Source organism: Alexandromys fortis, unplaced genomic scaffold, assembly GCF_014885135.2.
Source record: "Alexandromys fortis isolate MF-2015 unplaced genomic scaffold, M_Fortis_MF-2015_v1.1 scaffold_62, whole genome shotgun sequence".
NCBI classification, from domain to species: Eukaryota; Metazoa; Chordata; class Mammalia; order Rodentia; family Cricetidae; genus Alexandromys; species Alexandromys fortis.
The window spans coordinates 338,210-355,169 of record NW_026067942.1 but is presented as its reverse complement, the minus strand read 5'-3'; the positions used below and the strand labels follow the sequence as shown (position 1 = coordinate 355,169).

The 16,960-nt window shown below is 49.2% G+C and overlaps 1 protein-coding gene across 1 annotated transcript; it reads left to right on the top strand.

The window, feature by feature from the left end:
* Window positions 1–5,521: 5,521 nt before the first annotated feature.
* Window positions 5,522–15,684, top strand: CUNH1orf115 (chromosome unknown C1orf115 homolog). Its single transcript, XM_050148209.1, has 2 exons — window positions 5,522–5,909; window positions 13,318–15,684. The coding sequence occupies exons 1-2, from the start codon at window positions 5,604–5,606 to the stop codon at window positions 13,435–13,437; spliced, it is 426 nt and encodes a 141-aa protein (XP_050004166.1). The 5' UTR covers window positions 5,522–5,603; the 3' UTR covers window positions 13,438–15,684.
* Window positions 15,685–16,960: the final 1,276 nt, after the last annotated feature.

Genomic DNA, 16,960 nt, shown 5'->3' with positions numbered 1-16,960 from the left:
CTGGGGACAGGGACTGTCCTCGGCTCTTGACCCTGTCAATGTTGCTATTTGAAAATTGAATGGCCTCAAGACAAGAACAGAACAGACATTTCTTTAAAGACTGTGCTTTGGCTTTATGTATGCGAGTGTCTGTGTATCATGTGTGTGCCTGGTGCCAGAAGAGGGCGAAGAGGGCGTCAGATCCCCTAGAACTGGAGCTGCATGTGGTTGTGAGCTACCATGCAGGTATTAGGCACTGAATCTGGGTCCCCTGCAAGAGCAGCCAGTGCCCTTAGCTGCTGAGCCCTCTCTGGCCCCATTTTTCTCTGCTCATCTGTTTGAGGAGTTTAGGGCTAATCTGTGTACTTTTGCTTCAGCGGTTAAGTACAAAGCGGATCTAAAACTTGAGCTGTGGTGTCTCTTTAGTCGCTTGTTTTAAGAGAGTAATTCTGTTTGTCAAAGGATTACACTGTGGGGAATAAACGCATTTAGAGCGAGGATAGATTTTCTGTTCTCAGGGTGTTTGGACAGAGGCCTAAGACACTGTTTCATTCCAAACCTCTCTGCTTCAGAGAGAGAGGATTCAAAGATGATGTGATCAGATCTGGCCAAAGTCTTGGTCAACACGCTCTTAACCCTGCTTCTGGAACCTCAATTCCTCTGCTGCTGCTTTTTTCTGGTGTCTTCGACCACCACCCAACAGACTCCGTGGGATCCCTGTTTCAGAAAGATTTGCTTCATCAAACCACGTGCAAGCAATAACTCATGTGTCAGTCAGAGTCTGGTCTGTGTGAAGAGCCTGCTGGGCCAGTGAGTGGGGACAGTCCTAGACTGGGGGGGGGGGAAGACAAGGACTATTGTAGAATCAGGAGACGGGAAAGGAGTCAGTCACCACAGAGAAGTACAATTAACAACTGTTTCAGGCCCCTTCTCCTTCCCAGCCGTCAACCTATTTCTCTAGGAACCTTACCAGAAATCCCACTTGCCAGGAAGACATGCCCTCATCCTCCTGAGCAACTCAGCTATCCCTGCATTCACATTATCTTTCGTTTTCACCCATGGCTTCACTGAAGCCACCTTGTAATCTCATTTATCAGAGGACACAAAAGGAGAGAGACGTCCTTAGCAATCTTTTAAATTGCAATTTGAGAGCCCACAAAATGGCACATATGACTAGAGCCAGGACAAGCTCAGCTCTCCACGGAGAAGCAGGTACTCACACACCTTGGTATGTCTTCCTCCCGAGCGCTCTCTTTCTCTTAGCCCTCGAGCTTAAAGTCTAGATTAAAATGCCTTTAACTAGTTCCCAACTCTGCTTCAGACCGCTCCTGAAATCCGAGTCTGCATCCAAGCCATGAATCCCAGTTTGGCTTGAGTGAAGGACCTTAAAATGTTAAGAGAACTCCTCAGGCTACTGAGGGTGACAGGGTGGGGCCGTGGCTCTACCCCACAGGGCTGGCAAGCTCACAGCACAGAAGGGCACACCCCTTCTTGTAATAGTTATTCTCATTGGTGTGTGTGATGTGTGCACGGATGCCACGGCAGGTACGTGAAGGTCAGAGCCGAGTCTCCACCACCGTTCCGTACGTTCTGAGGGTTGGACTCGGGTCATGGGGCTTTCTCATCACCATTGCTGGTGGAGCCATCTCTCCAGCCCTCACTTCTGACAGTCTGGGAACACAGCTGACATCATCACTTCCTGCTATTATTGGGAGGTCCAAGAAGGCCCTGTTTGCAGCCTGAGTCCTGCCACAGCAACTGGAACCCTGTGGCTTGGTCTTCTTGACAAACACTGCAAGTCCTCACAAAACCAGTTGGTCTTGGAGCTCACACTTCCCCCAAATAGTGTATTTCTCCTTGTTGTCTTAAAAGTGGCTGAAGTCTATCCTGTCTTTGTGTGGATTCTTTGCTTTCTAAATTCACTTTTGTGATATAAGTGTCTTTCCATTGGGTACCACGGCACTTTAAATCATTCCATGGATCTCTTAAATTTAAATGTAGTGTCTTCATAAATTCTTTCAATCTTGGAATTCTACTTTTTTTTTTGTACTGTATCAGGAGGACAGAAAAACTTCGGGTATTTTTAAAAGACATCCAAAAAATGTGTCTTTTATGCATATAGTCTCCTTTTATTGTGTGTGTGATCACATGCAGGTGGGTGCACATGTGTGCAGGTGTGTGTAAACATATGCATATGGAGGTCAGAGGTCAACCGTGAGTGTCATTCCTCCACAATCTTCTATATTATTCTTTTGTCTTCTGGCCTCCAAACATATACTGTGGCATGCATCAAACATATGCCTATTTATTATTATTATCAGATTAAAAAGTAAGGAAGTTATTTTTTATTTACCTAAGAGACAAGCCTCAGGGAACATCTTGGAGGGAGTTTCTAGATTTGGTTAGTTAAGACAGGAAGACCCACCCACCAAAAACATGGGCAGCATCATTCCATGGTCTGGGAGCCGGACTGAACCAGAAGGAGAAAGTGAGCTGCCACCAGCATTCATCTCTCCCTGTTTCCTGACAGCAGATGCAAGGTGACCAGCTGCCTCACACACCTGCCTCCTTGCCTTGCTTGCCATGATGTGTGTCTGTCTGCCTATGGACTGCCAAAGTAAAACCTATCTCCTTTGCTTCTATGTGTATGAGTGTTTGGCCTGCGTATGTATGCACACTGCATTCATATCTGGTCCCTCAGAAGCCAGAAGAGGGAGCTGGATCCCCTGGAAGTGGAGTTGCAGACAGATGGAAGCTGCCATATGAGTCTTAACATAGAAAGCAATCAGGCATCTACAAGTCAAGGGCAACAGGCTTGAGGAGAGCCCGAATCTGCTGACTCTGATAGAGACTGTTGAGAACTCTGAATGCAGCGGTTCCAGGAATGTCTGTGGTTTTCTGGCCAGGAAAGGCAGAAGGGAGCTCTGGCTTTTCATCTCCTAAACATAAGCCCTGCCTGAAAGCTGGAGGGAGGGCAGGATGGAGCTCCAGTCCTTCTGGTAAATAGCTTTGGAAATGGGTTTTCTTTTTCTTTCTTTCTTTTTTTAGATTTATTTATTTATTATGTATACAGTGTCCTGTCTGTCTGTGTGCTTGCTGGCCAGAAGAGGGCACCAGATCTCATTACAGATGGCTGTGAGCCACCATGTGGTTGCTGGGAATTGAACTCAGGACCTCTGGAAGAGCAGTCAGTGCTCTTAACCTCTGAGCCATCTCTCTAGCCCAGAAATGGGTTTTCGTGGTGAGCATGAGTTGAGACCTGTCTCTCAATTTCAGCCCATCTCCTACATGATGCTAGTGCCAACTCTTGAGTGGGGAATGCTGCGGTATCCTTGACTGAGGCTCTCTGAGCCACGTGAAGAGAAAGCTGTTTCCTCCTGATCAGAAGAATGGAACTTAACTCTGGCCTTAGGAGGAGATCTCACATTCCAAGCTACCTAAAGCATAGGAGCTAATCCTGCACTTGTCCATCATTTGGCCAGGGATAAACCCTCCTGATGACCACCTTACTAAAGAACTGGGTGGAATAATTATCCCTTAATCAGATAATGGATTCTCTTCCCCAGAAGCCTCCACTGTAAAGCCTCTGTGACCGCCACAGAGCCAGTATCTGATGCAAAACACACTGGGGTTTATTGATTACAATTTAGCTAACTTGCATTGCACAATCCAACACTCCAACACAGCAGATGGGGGGGGGACACGGCCCAGAGCTCTCGGGGTAATGGGTTTTTAAAGGGGAAAACTGCAAGCAGGGTGGCACATGACTTGGTGTTTCGGGATTGGGTAGAAGTATACAACTTTTGAATTTGTTGTTGGGGTACTGGGAATTTCAAAACAGCATTAATCAGGTACCTACAAAGACAACTGAAGCAAGCAGATGTAAACAGATGTTTGGACACCCTGGTGGGGTCACTTTGACCAGGACTGGCACAGTGTCTTGGGAATGAATGTTTATGACTGTTGGGCTGCATGGACCTCCTTAGTTAGGTCCTGTCTGAAATGGAGTTCTAACTCAAAAATGGAGTTTGTTTTGCTACTTCAGTCACCTTTCTGGTTGTTGAGATGAATCATCTGATGGAGACAACTTAGAGGAGGAATCGGTTTTGTTTATGGTGTCCGAGGATCTGGCCTGTGTACACGTGAGCAGAACACTGTGACTGTGGGAGGCAGAGGCTGGTCTTCAAGTCAGAGAAAAGAATACAGACCATGGGGCTATACAGCTGTGAGCAAGGTGAGTGCTGGTTACACAGCCTGAGTCCTCTGCGAGAACCCCAAGTGTTCTTAAGCACTGAGCCACATCTCCAGCCAGCTTGATCTACAAGCAAGTTCCAGGGCAGCCAGGGCTCTACTACACAGAGAAAACGGTCTCAAAAACAAAACAAAACATTATCACATCCCTAAAATGTTAAGGAGGCAATTTAATGTGAGAAGGTTTGAGTTGAAAACAACAAGAGTCTTACTTGATTCCTGTAACCATTTATAGCTAGCTCTCCTTCCTATAGTGCGAAATGGGAGCTCACTTGCTATGTTTGTTAGATGTTGTCCACATTCCATCGTCAAGAATGTGGTGTCTAAACACCTGTTCAGTTTTCAGCGGTGGAACTCCACCCTTTATTTCGCCATAAGTATGTGTGGAATGCTTCAATAGGACCTAGTAATACTGGTGGTCAGACGTGAAAACGGTGGGGAGACAAAAATACACGTGTGAAATGAACTCAGGATTTAAAAAAAAAAAACACTGCATTTCTTATATGTGTTCAAAACACGGCATCATGAAGCCCTCGCTGACCCTAAACTTACCATGTAGCCAAGGATAAATTTGAATCCCTGATCCTCCTGCCTCACTTCGGAATTCTGTGATTACAGCGTGTGCTACCGTGCTGGGGTTCATGAGGCGCTGGGGATGGGACCCAGGACTTCGTGCCTGCTAAGCAAGCATTATCCCAACTGAACTACACCCCCAGCTTTAAATATCATATTTTCATGACCATTTCAGCACATTCTCAACAGTACTCAATAATTTTCTTTTTTTCTTTTTTTTTTTTTTTTGATTTTCGAGACAGGGTTTCTCTGTAGCTTTTGGTTCCTGTCCTGGAACTAGCTCTTGTAGACCAGGCTGGCCTCGAACTCACAGAGATCCACCTGCCTCTGCCTCCCGAGTGCTGGGATTAAAGGCGTGCGCCACCACCGCCCAGCAGTACTCAATAATTTTCATGATCAATACCATCTCTGCCAATATTTTGTTTGTTTTATATCCCTGGCTATCCTGGAACTCACTGTGTAGATCTGGAATTAAAGGCGTGCCCTACCACCCCGGCCAGTTTTAAATGCGGGAAACTGGAGGCCTGCAGTTTGGAGTCTGTTTCCCATACCGTCGAACTTGCCTGACCCTGAGCTCCGGTGTTTGCAACATGGTTTTCGGGCAAGCTCCAGACCCGGTCTGGCTAAGCATTCTCTGGTCTCAGCGGCCGCAATCCCCGGCCCCACCGCCAGGCTGCGCTACGACCTCGGGTCCCCTTCGCGCACCAAGCCGGGGCGGTCCGCGGGGGCAGGAGCGGGGCGGGGCACCGAGCAAAGGTTGTCCTCAAAGCCCAGGATCTTCTCGACAGCTCCGCGGCATCATGACGGTGGGCGCCCGGCTCCGGAGCAAGGCGGCAAGCAGCTTCGCGCGCCGGGGGCCCCTGGGGCGATCTCGAGGCGCCGGGGACGAGGAGACGGATGTCATCGTGGAGCACCTAGAGGGCGAAGACGATGACCCAGCAAGCCAGGACGATACACGCGAGGAGGGCGGGCGACGCGCGGGGACTCCAAGCGCGCGCAGAGTACACCTGGCTGCGCTGCCCGAGCGCTACGAGCCCCTCGAGGAGACCTCGCCAGACGACAAGCCCAAGAAGAGGTTTCGGCGAAAACTGAAGAAGTACGGCAAGGTAAGTCCCCAGCGTCCGGCCGCCCTGATCCAGACTGAACCGGGAGTTGCCCTGGGTGGAGTTGTGCCCATGTCGCTGCCAGGACAGTCACTTGGAGGGTGGCGCTGAGCGCGCAGGCTTAGGCGGGCAGGACCCTGCGCTCGGTTGTCGCTGGTGGAAACGGAATGTTGAAGCCGTTAAGTGACTTGGAAACCGTGTAGCTGGTGGGACGTTGCAACCCAGGTGCATGGATTTCCCATCATCTCCCCGAGGCCACCCGGCCACATGAGAATGTTAGGTGATTCTGTCGTAGACTCCCAGGTTGTCCGCGGGGCCTGCTAACTCAGCCAGTACACACCTAGTGCCTGTGGAATCTCCCTGCCTCTAAAGCTGACCTCTGCACTTTGAACTTCAGATGCTCTGCCTGCCTTTTGCTTTAGTGGTGGGAGGAGGTGGGTGAGCGAGAGGAAGAATGGGGATGGATAGGCAAAGGAATGAGTTTCATTTCCTGGGTAAATGGTTCTGGCTCCCAGTTGCCCCGGCTTTGAAGTAGAATTACTCTCCTGGCCTGGAGGAGGCTACGGGAGGGTGTTTGTTGGGGTGCGTACGTGGAGGAACCACAAAACTCATTGTGTTCCAGTCAAAGTCCTCTGACTGACCTTCTGATTTTATGGTCCAGTCATCAGTGGTCAGTGGGTGACCTTTACCATAGCTGAGGCATTCAGTTTCTTGCTGGGAATTTTAGTTTATCATTCTCCTGGATGATATGGCGTTGCCCCCTCACAAGCAGGCAATGATAAAATACTTGAAGTAAAGTGGGACTTTGAGGGTACAGAAACCATTTGAAAGTGAATTGATGACACGGGGTCCTCCTTGGAGGCTGGCATTTGGAGAGGTTTTGGGGTGACCATTCTGTGCCGGGCATTGTGCATACCCTAGAGGTGCAAAAATGAATCTTAACAGTGGCTGGAGAGAGTCCAAGGCTCACTAGGGAGATGTGGCAGAGGTCGGGCACCAGCCCCTTACTACATAGCAGAGAACTTAGTGATTACTCATCCTGGTGGGGCTAATAAAATCAGGGACGCAGCCAGGCAGTGGTGGCACACACCTTTAATCCCAGCACTGAATTTTGCTTCACAAACATTTATGACCTGACGATCTGAGTTCAATCCCCAGAACCTTGGAAAACTGACGCCCACAAGTTCTCATTGACCACGAACACACTGTAGCACACATGCACACGTGTGCATGCACACCAAACACACTAGATAAATGTAATTAATAATTTTTAGAAAATAATTCAAAGTAATATTTGGTTACCCTAGAGAGTTTCTGGGCTACATGACATTCTAGCTTTAAAAAAAATATAGGGTTAAACAGCACTCAAGCAAATATTTTTTACTTCAGTTTTTCTTGTGTATGGGTGTTTTGCCTTCATAAATGTTTGTGAAGCAAATAATTTTACAGACATGTTCACGGAAGTCTCATTTACCAATGGACAAAAAGTGAAAAAAAATCCAAATATATATGAGTAGATGAACAAAATGTGGGCTAGACGCATTATGTAGTATTATTATTAATAGCCATAAGGACTAATATTTGCCATCCTGTGGCTCACCAAGATGGTAAGTGGGGAAAGCCATGGCTCCCTTTCTATGAAATGTCCAGAGAGATGAGTCCAGACAGTATGATGGTGGCTTCAGGGGCCGACAGGCAGAAGGTTGCCGACTGCGTGTATAGTTTCCTTCTAGGAAGAGAATGTTTTGGAAGCAGACAGGACTGGTGGTTACACATCATAAAGGCATTTGATGCCTCTCACTTTTTTATTTTACAAAATAACAGATGTAGAAAATAACAAAAACATGTATGTGTTTGGGGTTTTTTGTTTGTTATTTTTTGCCTTCATGCATGTTTGTACCACTTGCCTCGTGCCCACGGAGGCCAGAAGAGGGCATTGATTCCCCTGGAGCTGGAGTTACAGATGGTTGTTGGCCACCATGTGGGTGCTGGGAACTGAACCCAGGTCCTCTGGAAGAGCAGTTGGTGCTCTTAACTGTTGAGCCAACCCTCTCACTTTAGACTGGTTGGTTTCATGTTACACGAAATGGGGGGTGGGGGTGTAAGAGAGATTTTGACATGAAAAGGGTTTTGTGTTGGTGTTGTTGTTTGTTAGATTTTTTTCTTGACCAAAACAGAGAGCGAGAGATGTGGGGAAAGCTCTGGAATGTCACCCACTAACTCAGTAGTCCCAAGAAGTCCAGATGAGATCACAGCCCAAGTGAGGGGTCACAAGAGCCATCCTGGCTCTGTCTTCTCAGGCCAGCTGAGAAGGTACCAGGCTCCAACAAGAAGGAAGAGGACCAAGGAGGCCCCTTTTCTGCAAAGCCATAGAACAGTCCAGGCTCCTGCAGAAGATGGGGGTGGGATCCGTGCTCACCTCGGTTGCCAGGCGAGGCTTTCTTTTAGAAACGAATAGCTCTGATTATTGGTTATTACGGAATGTGTTTTCTTTTTGTCCCCATCGCTGTTAACTTCACCCAAGCCCCTTCCTGCTTCTATTTAAGGAAAGTTGTTGGCCTTTGTGCAACATAAAAGAGCAGGCTCACTCCCCCTGCTGCTCCACCCACCCCCACCAGCGTGGTCCTGCCCAGGAGCCAACCCGAACACTGTGCTGGCCCAGCCTTCTGGAAGCCTTTGTGCCTGGGACTCTTATATAGATCAGTGTTCCTAGCTGATTTGAAAGAAATAATTGCATTCCTGTGGTGGACGTATTACTGTTAAAATGCTATCCGCTGGGCACTGGGGAAGGAACCTGAGGCGGCGGTGTTCCGGTGTTCCGTCAGAAGGCTGGCTGGCTGCTACCTTCTTTATGTTCCATGCCTGAGGCCCCTCAGCAACCCTGGGAAGCTGGGGTTGGAGAGCCCTAAGAGCTGGGAGGGAGCCTTGCCCCTTCCTCTGCAGATCTGTGGGCGAGATGGATGGAACGTGCCTCTCACTTAGCTGAAAATAATAGGCCGCCCTTGCAGGCACCCCTGAGAGGCACGGAGAGAAGTGTGGTAAGGAAAAAGAATGAAGCTAGGAGAGGGTTGGAGGGTAAAACAGAAAGTATGGGGTAAGGCAGGTGTGGTGTTGCAGGCCTGTAATCCCAGCACTCTGGAAACTTAGTTGGAGGATCACAGATCAGGGCCAACCTGGTCTACATAGAGAGTGGAACCCTGCCTCACATGTCAAGACCTAGGGTTGACTATACCACAAAAAGAAGGGAAAAGTAGAAGAAATGTTCTCATGTTTAAACTAGGGGTCAAGAGCCAGTCTGCCAGATGTGAGAACCGCACGGCCATCCAGTGGCCGTCTGGCTTTCTCTCACTGCCTTGTCTCTTCCTCTATACCATCTGATAACAATGAGGGCTGGGCTGGGGGGAACGTGCACACCAGGTAAGCATGAGAGCTCAGTAAAAAGGTTGGCCCATACTTAAAAACCTAGTTCTGGGGAGGTGAAGACCAGTACAGACGAATCTGTGAACTCGGGTTGGGTGGAAGAGTTTGTCTCTACACAAATAACTAAGGTGGAGAGCAATTCAGGAAGACGCTGAGTATCGATCTCTCACACACACACCCCACCCGACCAACACACATACCTGGTCATATCGAAAGTCAATACATTAGTCCACGTGGAAGGTTCTAGATGCCAGGGCACCTGGATGAGGTTCTAGAGCTGTATGCCGCTACCCTTTGAGGGGTGGGTTCTCTTTGTTCAGACTCTGGAGCCGATCACCCACTTCAGGTTGGCGTCAGGCCTGAGGGCAGCTCAACAGAGGTCTTGACCTTTGAGATCAGACAGTGACGTCTGTGGAGAGGTGATTTCCTCTTCTAAATCACAGGGTCATGAAGCCCCAGCCCCACTGGGGGGTTGACTGCCATCTTCTCTGCTGCTCTGGAACTCAGAAGTCCCAGGCAATCAAGCCTCCTGATCTAAAACTCACCAGGGCTGCTCCTGCCTGACTCTTTGCTGCTTCCAGGGCCATCTTCCTCCCTTCCAAACCCAGTAGTGTACCCCACCCCCTGTCACTCCCTTCCCCCTCTGCCCTCCATCTTCTGCCTGACTCCCCCTGCATCCCTCTGCATTAGGATATTCACATGGGGTAAAGCCAGTCTTGACCTGGTATGCAGGAGACCCCAGGGAACCGCCGCCCATCTGGAGAAGTCTTAGCTGACTCATACTGGCAAAGTCCCTCTTGCCATTCCAGGGAACGCAGTCACAAGTTCTGAGAAGTGCAATGTGAATCTGGGGGCTAGCCTGGCCCCCTCTCCCACGCTTTCCCATCTTCAGCATCCCTAGGAGAGATTCTTTCTATCCCAAGTCCTTTCCCTTGAATAGCACTGTGTGCTTGTCAGCTTCTTCGGCCTTTGCTTTGTGCTACCCAAAGCTGTGCTTTGACCGCGTTCCCGTTGATGCACTCTCTCAGCAGACTCTCCCCAATTGGTAAAGACAGAGTGATAAGTGGCTGTTTAAAAGGTGACCAGCTATGGGAAAGAGAGTGTTCAACTATCATTAAGGTCAGGTTTCGGATAAGCGGTTTGATTCTGGTGCCATTGGCAGGATACATGGTATTTGTTTCAAACATGAAAAATTCTCCCAATGACTTTTTTCAACACGTTTATAGAATCCTTTCCTCTCTCTTTCTCTCACACATGGACACACATACACACACACATACACACACACACATGAACATGTCTCCTTGAGAAATGGATGAGATGGTATCTTGAGGAGACATAGATGTACCAGTTTCTCCCACAGCTTGCCATGACCTAGTAAGGGATTGAGGGAAAGACCTTGGCTTTCCCTACAGGCTGGAGGTACCTGAATGGGTACACGCTATAGTGTGGGGACTCTGGCATTTACACCACGGACAACTCAAGGCAGAACTCAAGGCAATTCCATTTGCTCTCCAGACGTGTTTCTAGCAAGGCATTGTGGGTCACAACAACCCAGCACTGAGAGAGCTGGGACAGAGGATCAGTGTGAGCAGAAGGCCAGTCTGGCTTACATGTCAGCTCAGCTCCTGAGTGAGAGCCTGTCTCTAAAAACGAAACCTTGCTGAGAAATAAGCAATATCTCCATCTGATAAATTGCTACCACAACCCTAAGCTACTCTGTAACAGAAAGAAGTCACTGTTTCTTCTGAAAGTTGACACTGTGGTCACCAGCCCTGATGCATGTGCTGGGCACTGTTGCCAGCGCTTCCCTTGAATAAACTCCTCCATCCTCTTTGCCACACAAAAAGGCCACTACATATTCCCATTATACAGACAAGGAAACTGAGGCCAAGGAATGTTGAGGAAAGGATGGGATTGGAACCTACTCCAGGCTGTGAGCACTTACAGACTGCCTTCATTAGAGAGAGGTATAACATGGCATGAAGGCTTCTGGTTCTGCAGTGAGATTTCATCGGGGGAGATTCAGCTCTGCCCATTACTAGCTGGACAGTCTCAAAGGCGTGTTAACTTTCTGTGATTTCTTCTTTTTTTTAAATTTATTTTTATCTTATATGCATTAGTGTTTTGTCTGCATGTATGTATGTGTGAGGATGCCAGATTCCCTGAAACTGGAGTTACAGACAGTTGTGAGCTGCCACATGGGTGCTGGGAATTGAACCTGGGTCCTCTGCAAGAGTAGCCAATGCTCTTAACCACTGAGCCATCTCTCCAGCCTCTGTGATTTCTTCTTGCTGATCCCTTAAGCGAAGGCTATCAAGGACATATCAGTCACCCAAGTTAGGCCAACTTGCTTCGTGCAATGAGAGACAATGCCATAGAGGAATTGTGGGGCACCAGGAGGTGGGCACCCCAAGCAGAGAGTTGAATGAATGAATCTGAACTGGAGTTGCCAGCATTTAAGAAACATCCAAAGTCCAAGGGGTTCTAGGAAGAGCGGAGGGGGACCTAGCAATGAGAAATGAAGACCTCAATGGTTCCAACTCTACAAGAAGACAGAACCAATGGAGAGCGTTTAGGAGGCGTGCCCTGTGAAGAAGGGAGAACCAGGAGAAGATGGGTCCAAGTGATCACAGAGCTCGGGGAGGGAAAAGACAGAAGCCTCCATGGACCACACAGCATGGAGGTTGTAGGTAACCTTGACCAGGAAGTCCCTGAATGGTTGTGGGCAGCAACCAGTATGAGAGGGAAGAAGTGTGGCGTGGAGTCACTGTCTGGAGGCTTTTTCACTTGGAGAGCACAGAGACTGGGCAGGAGATGGCATAGTCTGAGCTGGGGAATGGGCTGACAGGAAGATGAGGATACTGCTGGAGAAGAACAGTGTGGGGAAGACATGGGAAAAAGAGCCGGTTCGCCATGGTTACACTGGCAGGGTGGGAGAAGCCAGGAGCCAGAGCACTGGGCTTGGGGACAATAACAGAAGATGAACAGGTCCCCAGGGATGTATGATTCAAGCAATGAGGACATGGACTCTACCAGTGCATAGAGATGGTTGGGGTCGGGAGAGGGAAAGGTTGGGCTGCATCTTAGAGAGGTCAACCCACTTGGGCAACTGGGGTAGCTTCTCCAGGCAACACTGGGTATCGCAGTGAGTCTCCTGATTGGAATCAAGGATCTTCAGTGGAACCAGGCTGTGTATTCTGTAGCCAGAAAAAAAATCACAGGGCTGAAAGCCACAGGGTGGGAGAGAAGGTTCTGGTCAGTTACTGGATGTCAAAGTCACCAAGAACAACAAAAGAAGTTGGAGGTGGGAAGGGGGATACTGGGGACACAATGCAGTAGATGTTAGCCATTAGTGGTCTCAAAGTTCTGATGTAATTCCACTTGAGTTCCTGGCATTTGATGTCCCCTGTCCTAGCATCCACCAAAGAGGAGAAGGAGGAGAAAGGCAGCATTCAAAAAGCATTGCCTCGTCCTTACCCTCAACAAATGTAAGACAGTTCTGGAAACACAAAAGGCTTGTGCACTTGCAGAACTCAGAGATGGTGAAAACTTCCGGGTTACAAACACGTGGGTCGGACCAGAGTAGGCGCTAGGCGCATAGGAAGGACCAGGTGGGCTGTCTAACAAGATGCCTGAAGGAAAATTTGACCCCGCCTATGATGGCGCTCACATTTGCAGCTGGGGAAGTGGGGTGAGTCTCAGTTTAAAACAACAAAGGCGTTTTAGTTCTAGAGCTGGCCGTCTCCATGCTGTTTCTCAGAAGGCTTGAGAGTTATCTGGAAATATGCTGTACTTGCACACACTTGGCAAGGAGAATGCCCGTCGTGAAGCAGGTGGGGACGCAGGGCACTACGCATGTGAAGACACGGGGCCTCCATAGTTTGCCCTGGGTCCATGAGGGAGAACGATTCTCAGTGTGTCACAGTGACTTGTGAAAGAGTCAACAGGTTGCCTCACCTAACTTTTGCTTTTCTCTTTCTAAAAATAGAATTTCGGGAAGGCCATAAGCAAAGGATGCCGGTACATTGTCATTGGTCTGCATGGATTTGCTGCAGCCTACTCCTCCCCGTTTGGAGTGGCCACCAGCGTGGTGTCCTTTGTGCGCTAACCGGAGCTGCAGGGGCAGGCATCAGCAGAATGCTTCCGCCCCAGGGGACAGTGTGAACCCACCAGCACTTCCGACTCGAACTCACAGGAACTCTGAAGATGAACTCTACTTTATGCTCCATTGTCGAACTGGTTGAGTGTCAGGCAGAAGCCATCCCCGCACATCCACTGAGCCACTCGGTTCTCTTGGACATGGATGGATCCGGGGATCAGATCTGCGGAGAGTTAGGCCAAGATCAAATTGGGGATAGGGTTAGTTTGCTTCCTGTACCGGCTAGAGCCTTTCTGGGGTACAGGCAAGCAGACTCATGGCAGGTCTGGGGTCTGAGCCGTGCGAGTCGTGGGCGGGTTGTGAGGGAAGAGGATGCAGACCTCTAATGGGATAGTTGCTAGGTTCTGGAAAGGTCGAGATGGGCATGCCTTCCTTGATCCCCTCACTGAGGGCAGTGAGGAAGCTGTTTCTGAGGCTCTCTCTCCCCCATCACTGTCATCGCGAGTTTAATTACAGGTTTGGGAAGACGGAAAGACGGAAACTGTCTTTGAAGACCACGATGCTTTGAAACCCGAGTTCCCAGCTGTGTGGGACTGTTGAAAGTAGATCAGAGAGTGTCATCTTCATAAGTGTTTCATAACTGCACGCCTGGCAATGAGGAAGGGAGGGCAAGTTCAGAAGCTGGGAGGCTGCAACAGGTGCCTTCCGAGTCTGAACCTGGTCCAGCTATTGTGTTTGGAGCAGGCAGGGCTCCTGCAGGTGTGACTGTCCATGCCAGTTCACTGCTGCCGGGTGCCTAAATCCACCATTTGATTGAGAAGAGAGAGGAGAGAGAGAGAGAGAGAGAGAGAGAGAGAGAGAGAGAGAGAGAGAGGAGGTAAAGGGGAAAGCGAGAAGGATAGGAGAGAGAATTTACAAGTATATTTAGAGGAGCAACCAGTAAGTGAGAGATGGGCATGAAGAAAGAAGAAGAAAAGCCAAGGACGACACTGGAGAGACAGTGGAAGTTGTGAAGTTAAGGACGCATGCTTGTGGTGGAGATTCCTTGGGAGGGCTGGGCTGCTTGTATGTAGGACTAGGGGAAGCTAGGGGACCAGAGGCACCATGGTGGTTAACACTTCTTAGGCCAGCATCTTACTTGGATTCAAAAGTTAATGTAGGCATGAGTCCCAGGCTTGGCACCCGCCGAGGGAGGCTCCTAGACTAGCATTGGGTGCTGTGAGAACGAGAGACGACCCCCTCCAAAGGGTAGGATGTCTGAGACACTGCACTGCTGGGTCTCACAACTGTTTTTAAAGTTGTTCATAAAGGTCCCTTTCACCATGACCCTTGGGCAACCCCACAGCAGGACAGGATTTCAACTTTGCTTCTAGAGTATTCAAGATCCAGAGCAGATCTTGGGACCTCTCTGTGGGATCAGCTTGTTAGCCTAGGAGACACGAAGAAAGCCAAGATGCTCGTCCCTCATCCACTGGGCCCAACCATCAGACACTGGTGGATGGGGAAGGTAGAGGAGACAGTGGCAGTTGCCCACTTAGACTCAGCCTCCCCTCTGGAGGCTCCTGTTGAATTGCCCTGTCCCTGGAACCAGGACATAGATGGTCTTGCTTTATCCCTAGTAGTACAAGCAGGTTATGTGCAGGGTCATGTGACGGGATGATGCTTGCCTGGTAGTCCTAGGATGGAAAACGGAAAGGTGAATAGGAGAAAAAGCCACTTGCATCTGACTGGAAAGAATCAGGAATGGGAAGCTTGCAAGATGCCTCCCCTGCCACCTCCCAATAGTGGAGAGTCCCAGGGCGACTACGACATCCCGCTAGGTAGAGAGAAGTGTGATCCAGGGATGGGATGAACAATCAAAGGTGCTTCCCTCCCCTGGGAGTCTTCCTCCCCACCTCCCAAATTGGAAAATCAGCAGTCTGGCCCTGTGCCTCTCCAAGTCTGGCTAAGAATTAACTCAGAAACGGCCAAAGTCAAAAGTTAGTCCTGGGACTCGCCAGGCTCGACAGAAGGTGAACTTCAACTCCTGGAGCAGACTGTGTGATCTCATCCCGTGTGTGGGACTCGTGGTTTGTGTTGTAGGCCGCCCTTTGTTGCTTTCCTGTGTTTCCTTGTTTGGCAGCAGGGCCCACACCCTACTGCAACTGAATTTAAGAGCGTAGCTTTCCCATTACTGACGTCCAACATTTTTTTTCCTGTATCCCTATCTTGCCTTGTGGTGTAAATAAAAGCCCCAGATTGTCTGGTTTTCCTATGTGTCAAGGACTGTGCCTTTCCTTGCTCCCAGCAGGACCTGGGAATGTGGGACGGTGGGCGATCGACCCTGCACCCCCCCCCGCCCCACACACACCCACACCTGCAGTGTTAAAGGCTTCATTCTTTAGAATCCCTCAGGACAGACTCTAGGGTAGGAAAGCCACAGCCCTGTTTCAAATGAAAAGTTTCCAGAACCTTTGACTTCAGTGTGGAGCCAGAAGGCTGCATTCTCCACAAGCAAGATGCTTCTGATCTCTGTCTGGGTTGGGAAATGCCTCCGCTAATGGGGCTCCAGGGAGGGAGACTGTGCCAGCAGAGCGGGCCCTGAGTGACAGTCCATGCTGGCATGTTGGCACACATGGCGGCTCACTGAGTCCCCACAGAAGCAACGGTAGAGGTTAAGCAAACAGGCAAGTGGACTTGTGTGGCCATCGGCTTATCTGGTGAGGCAGGTTCAAGTCCCTACCTGTTGGGAATGACATAGACCTATATAGCAGAGTTCTTTCTTACCTGCAGTGACAGAGTGAGTCTTTTGCCACCTTGGAATGCCATCCCATCTCCCGCCCCAACATGTTTCTCTGCCCAGCACCTGTATCTGATCAGAGAAGTACCAAATGACATCTGTGACCAAGGAGCAGGACTTGAACTCAGACCTTGGTGGCTTTCAGGGATCGCTGTGGCCATGGAACCATGTTTCAATGTCCCAGTAGGCCAGTGGTTCTCAACCTTCCTAATGCTGTGATCCTTTAATACATACAGACCCTCATGTTATTGTGAACCCCAACCATAAAATGGTTTTTGTTGCTACTTCATAACTGTAGTTTTGCTACTGTTATGAATCATAATGTAACTGATTTTCTTATGGTCTTAGGCAACCCCTGTGAAAGGGTTATTTGGCTCCCCAGAGGGGTCGCGACCCATAGGTTGAGAACTGCATTAGGCAGTCCCTGTTCAGAGTCTGTATTCTGATTATTGTTCCTGGTTCCGCCTCTGCAGAAGAGCAGAGAAGTGAAGAGTACTCACAGTATCTAAGAGTTTCCTGGTAAACTTAATTTGGGATCAAATGCAGACATAGGTCAGATCCAAGAAGTGGGGGGCCCCCTTGATGTCACTGTGAAGGCTGTCTTTCAGGGACGCCATGCTTTTCCCAAAGGCAAATAAGAGGGAAAAAGTCTCTAGCTTCCTTAATCATTTGTAGAAAAATGTGGAGGAATAAATACTGGGTTTTGTTTTTAAATTTGGAGGCAAAGTTGTTTTTGAACCAAATCACTCCACT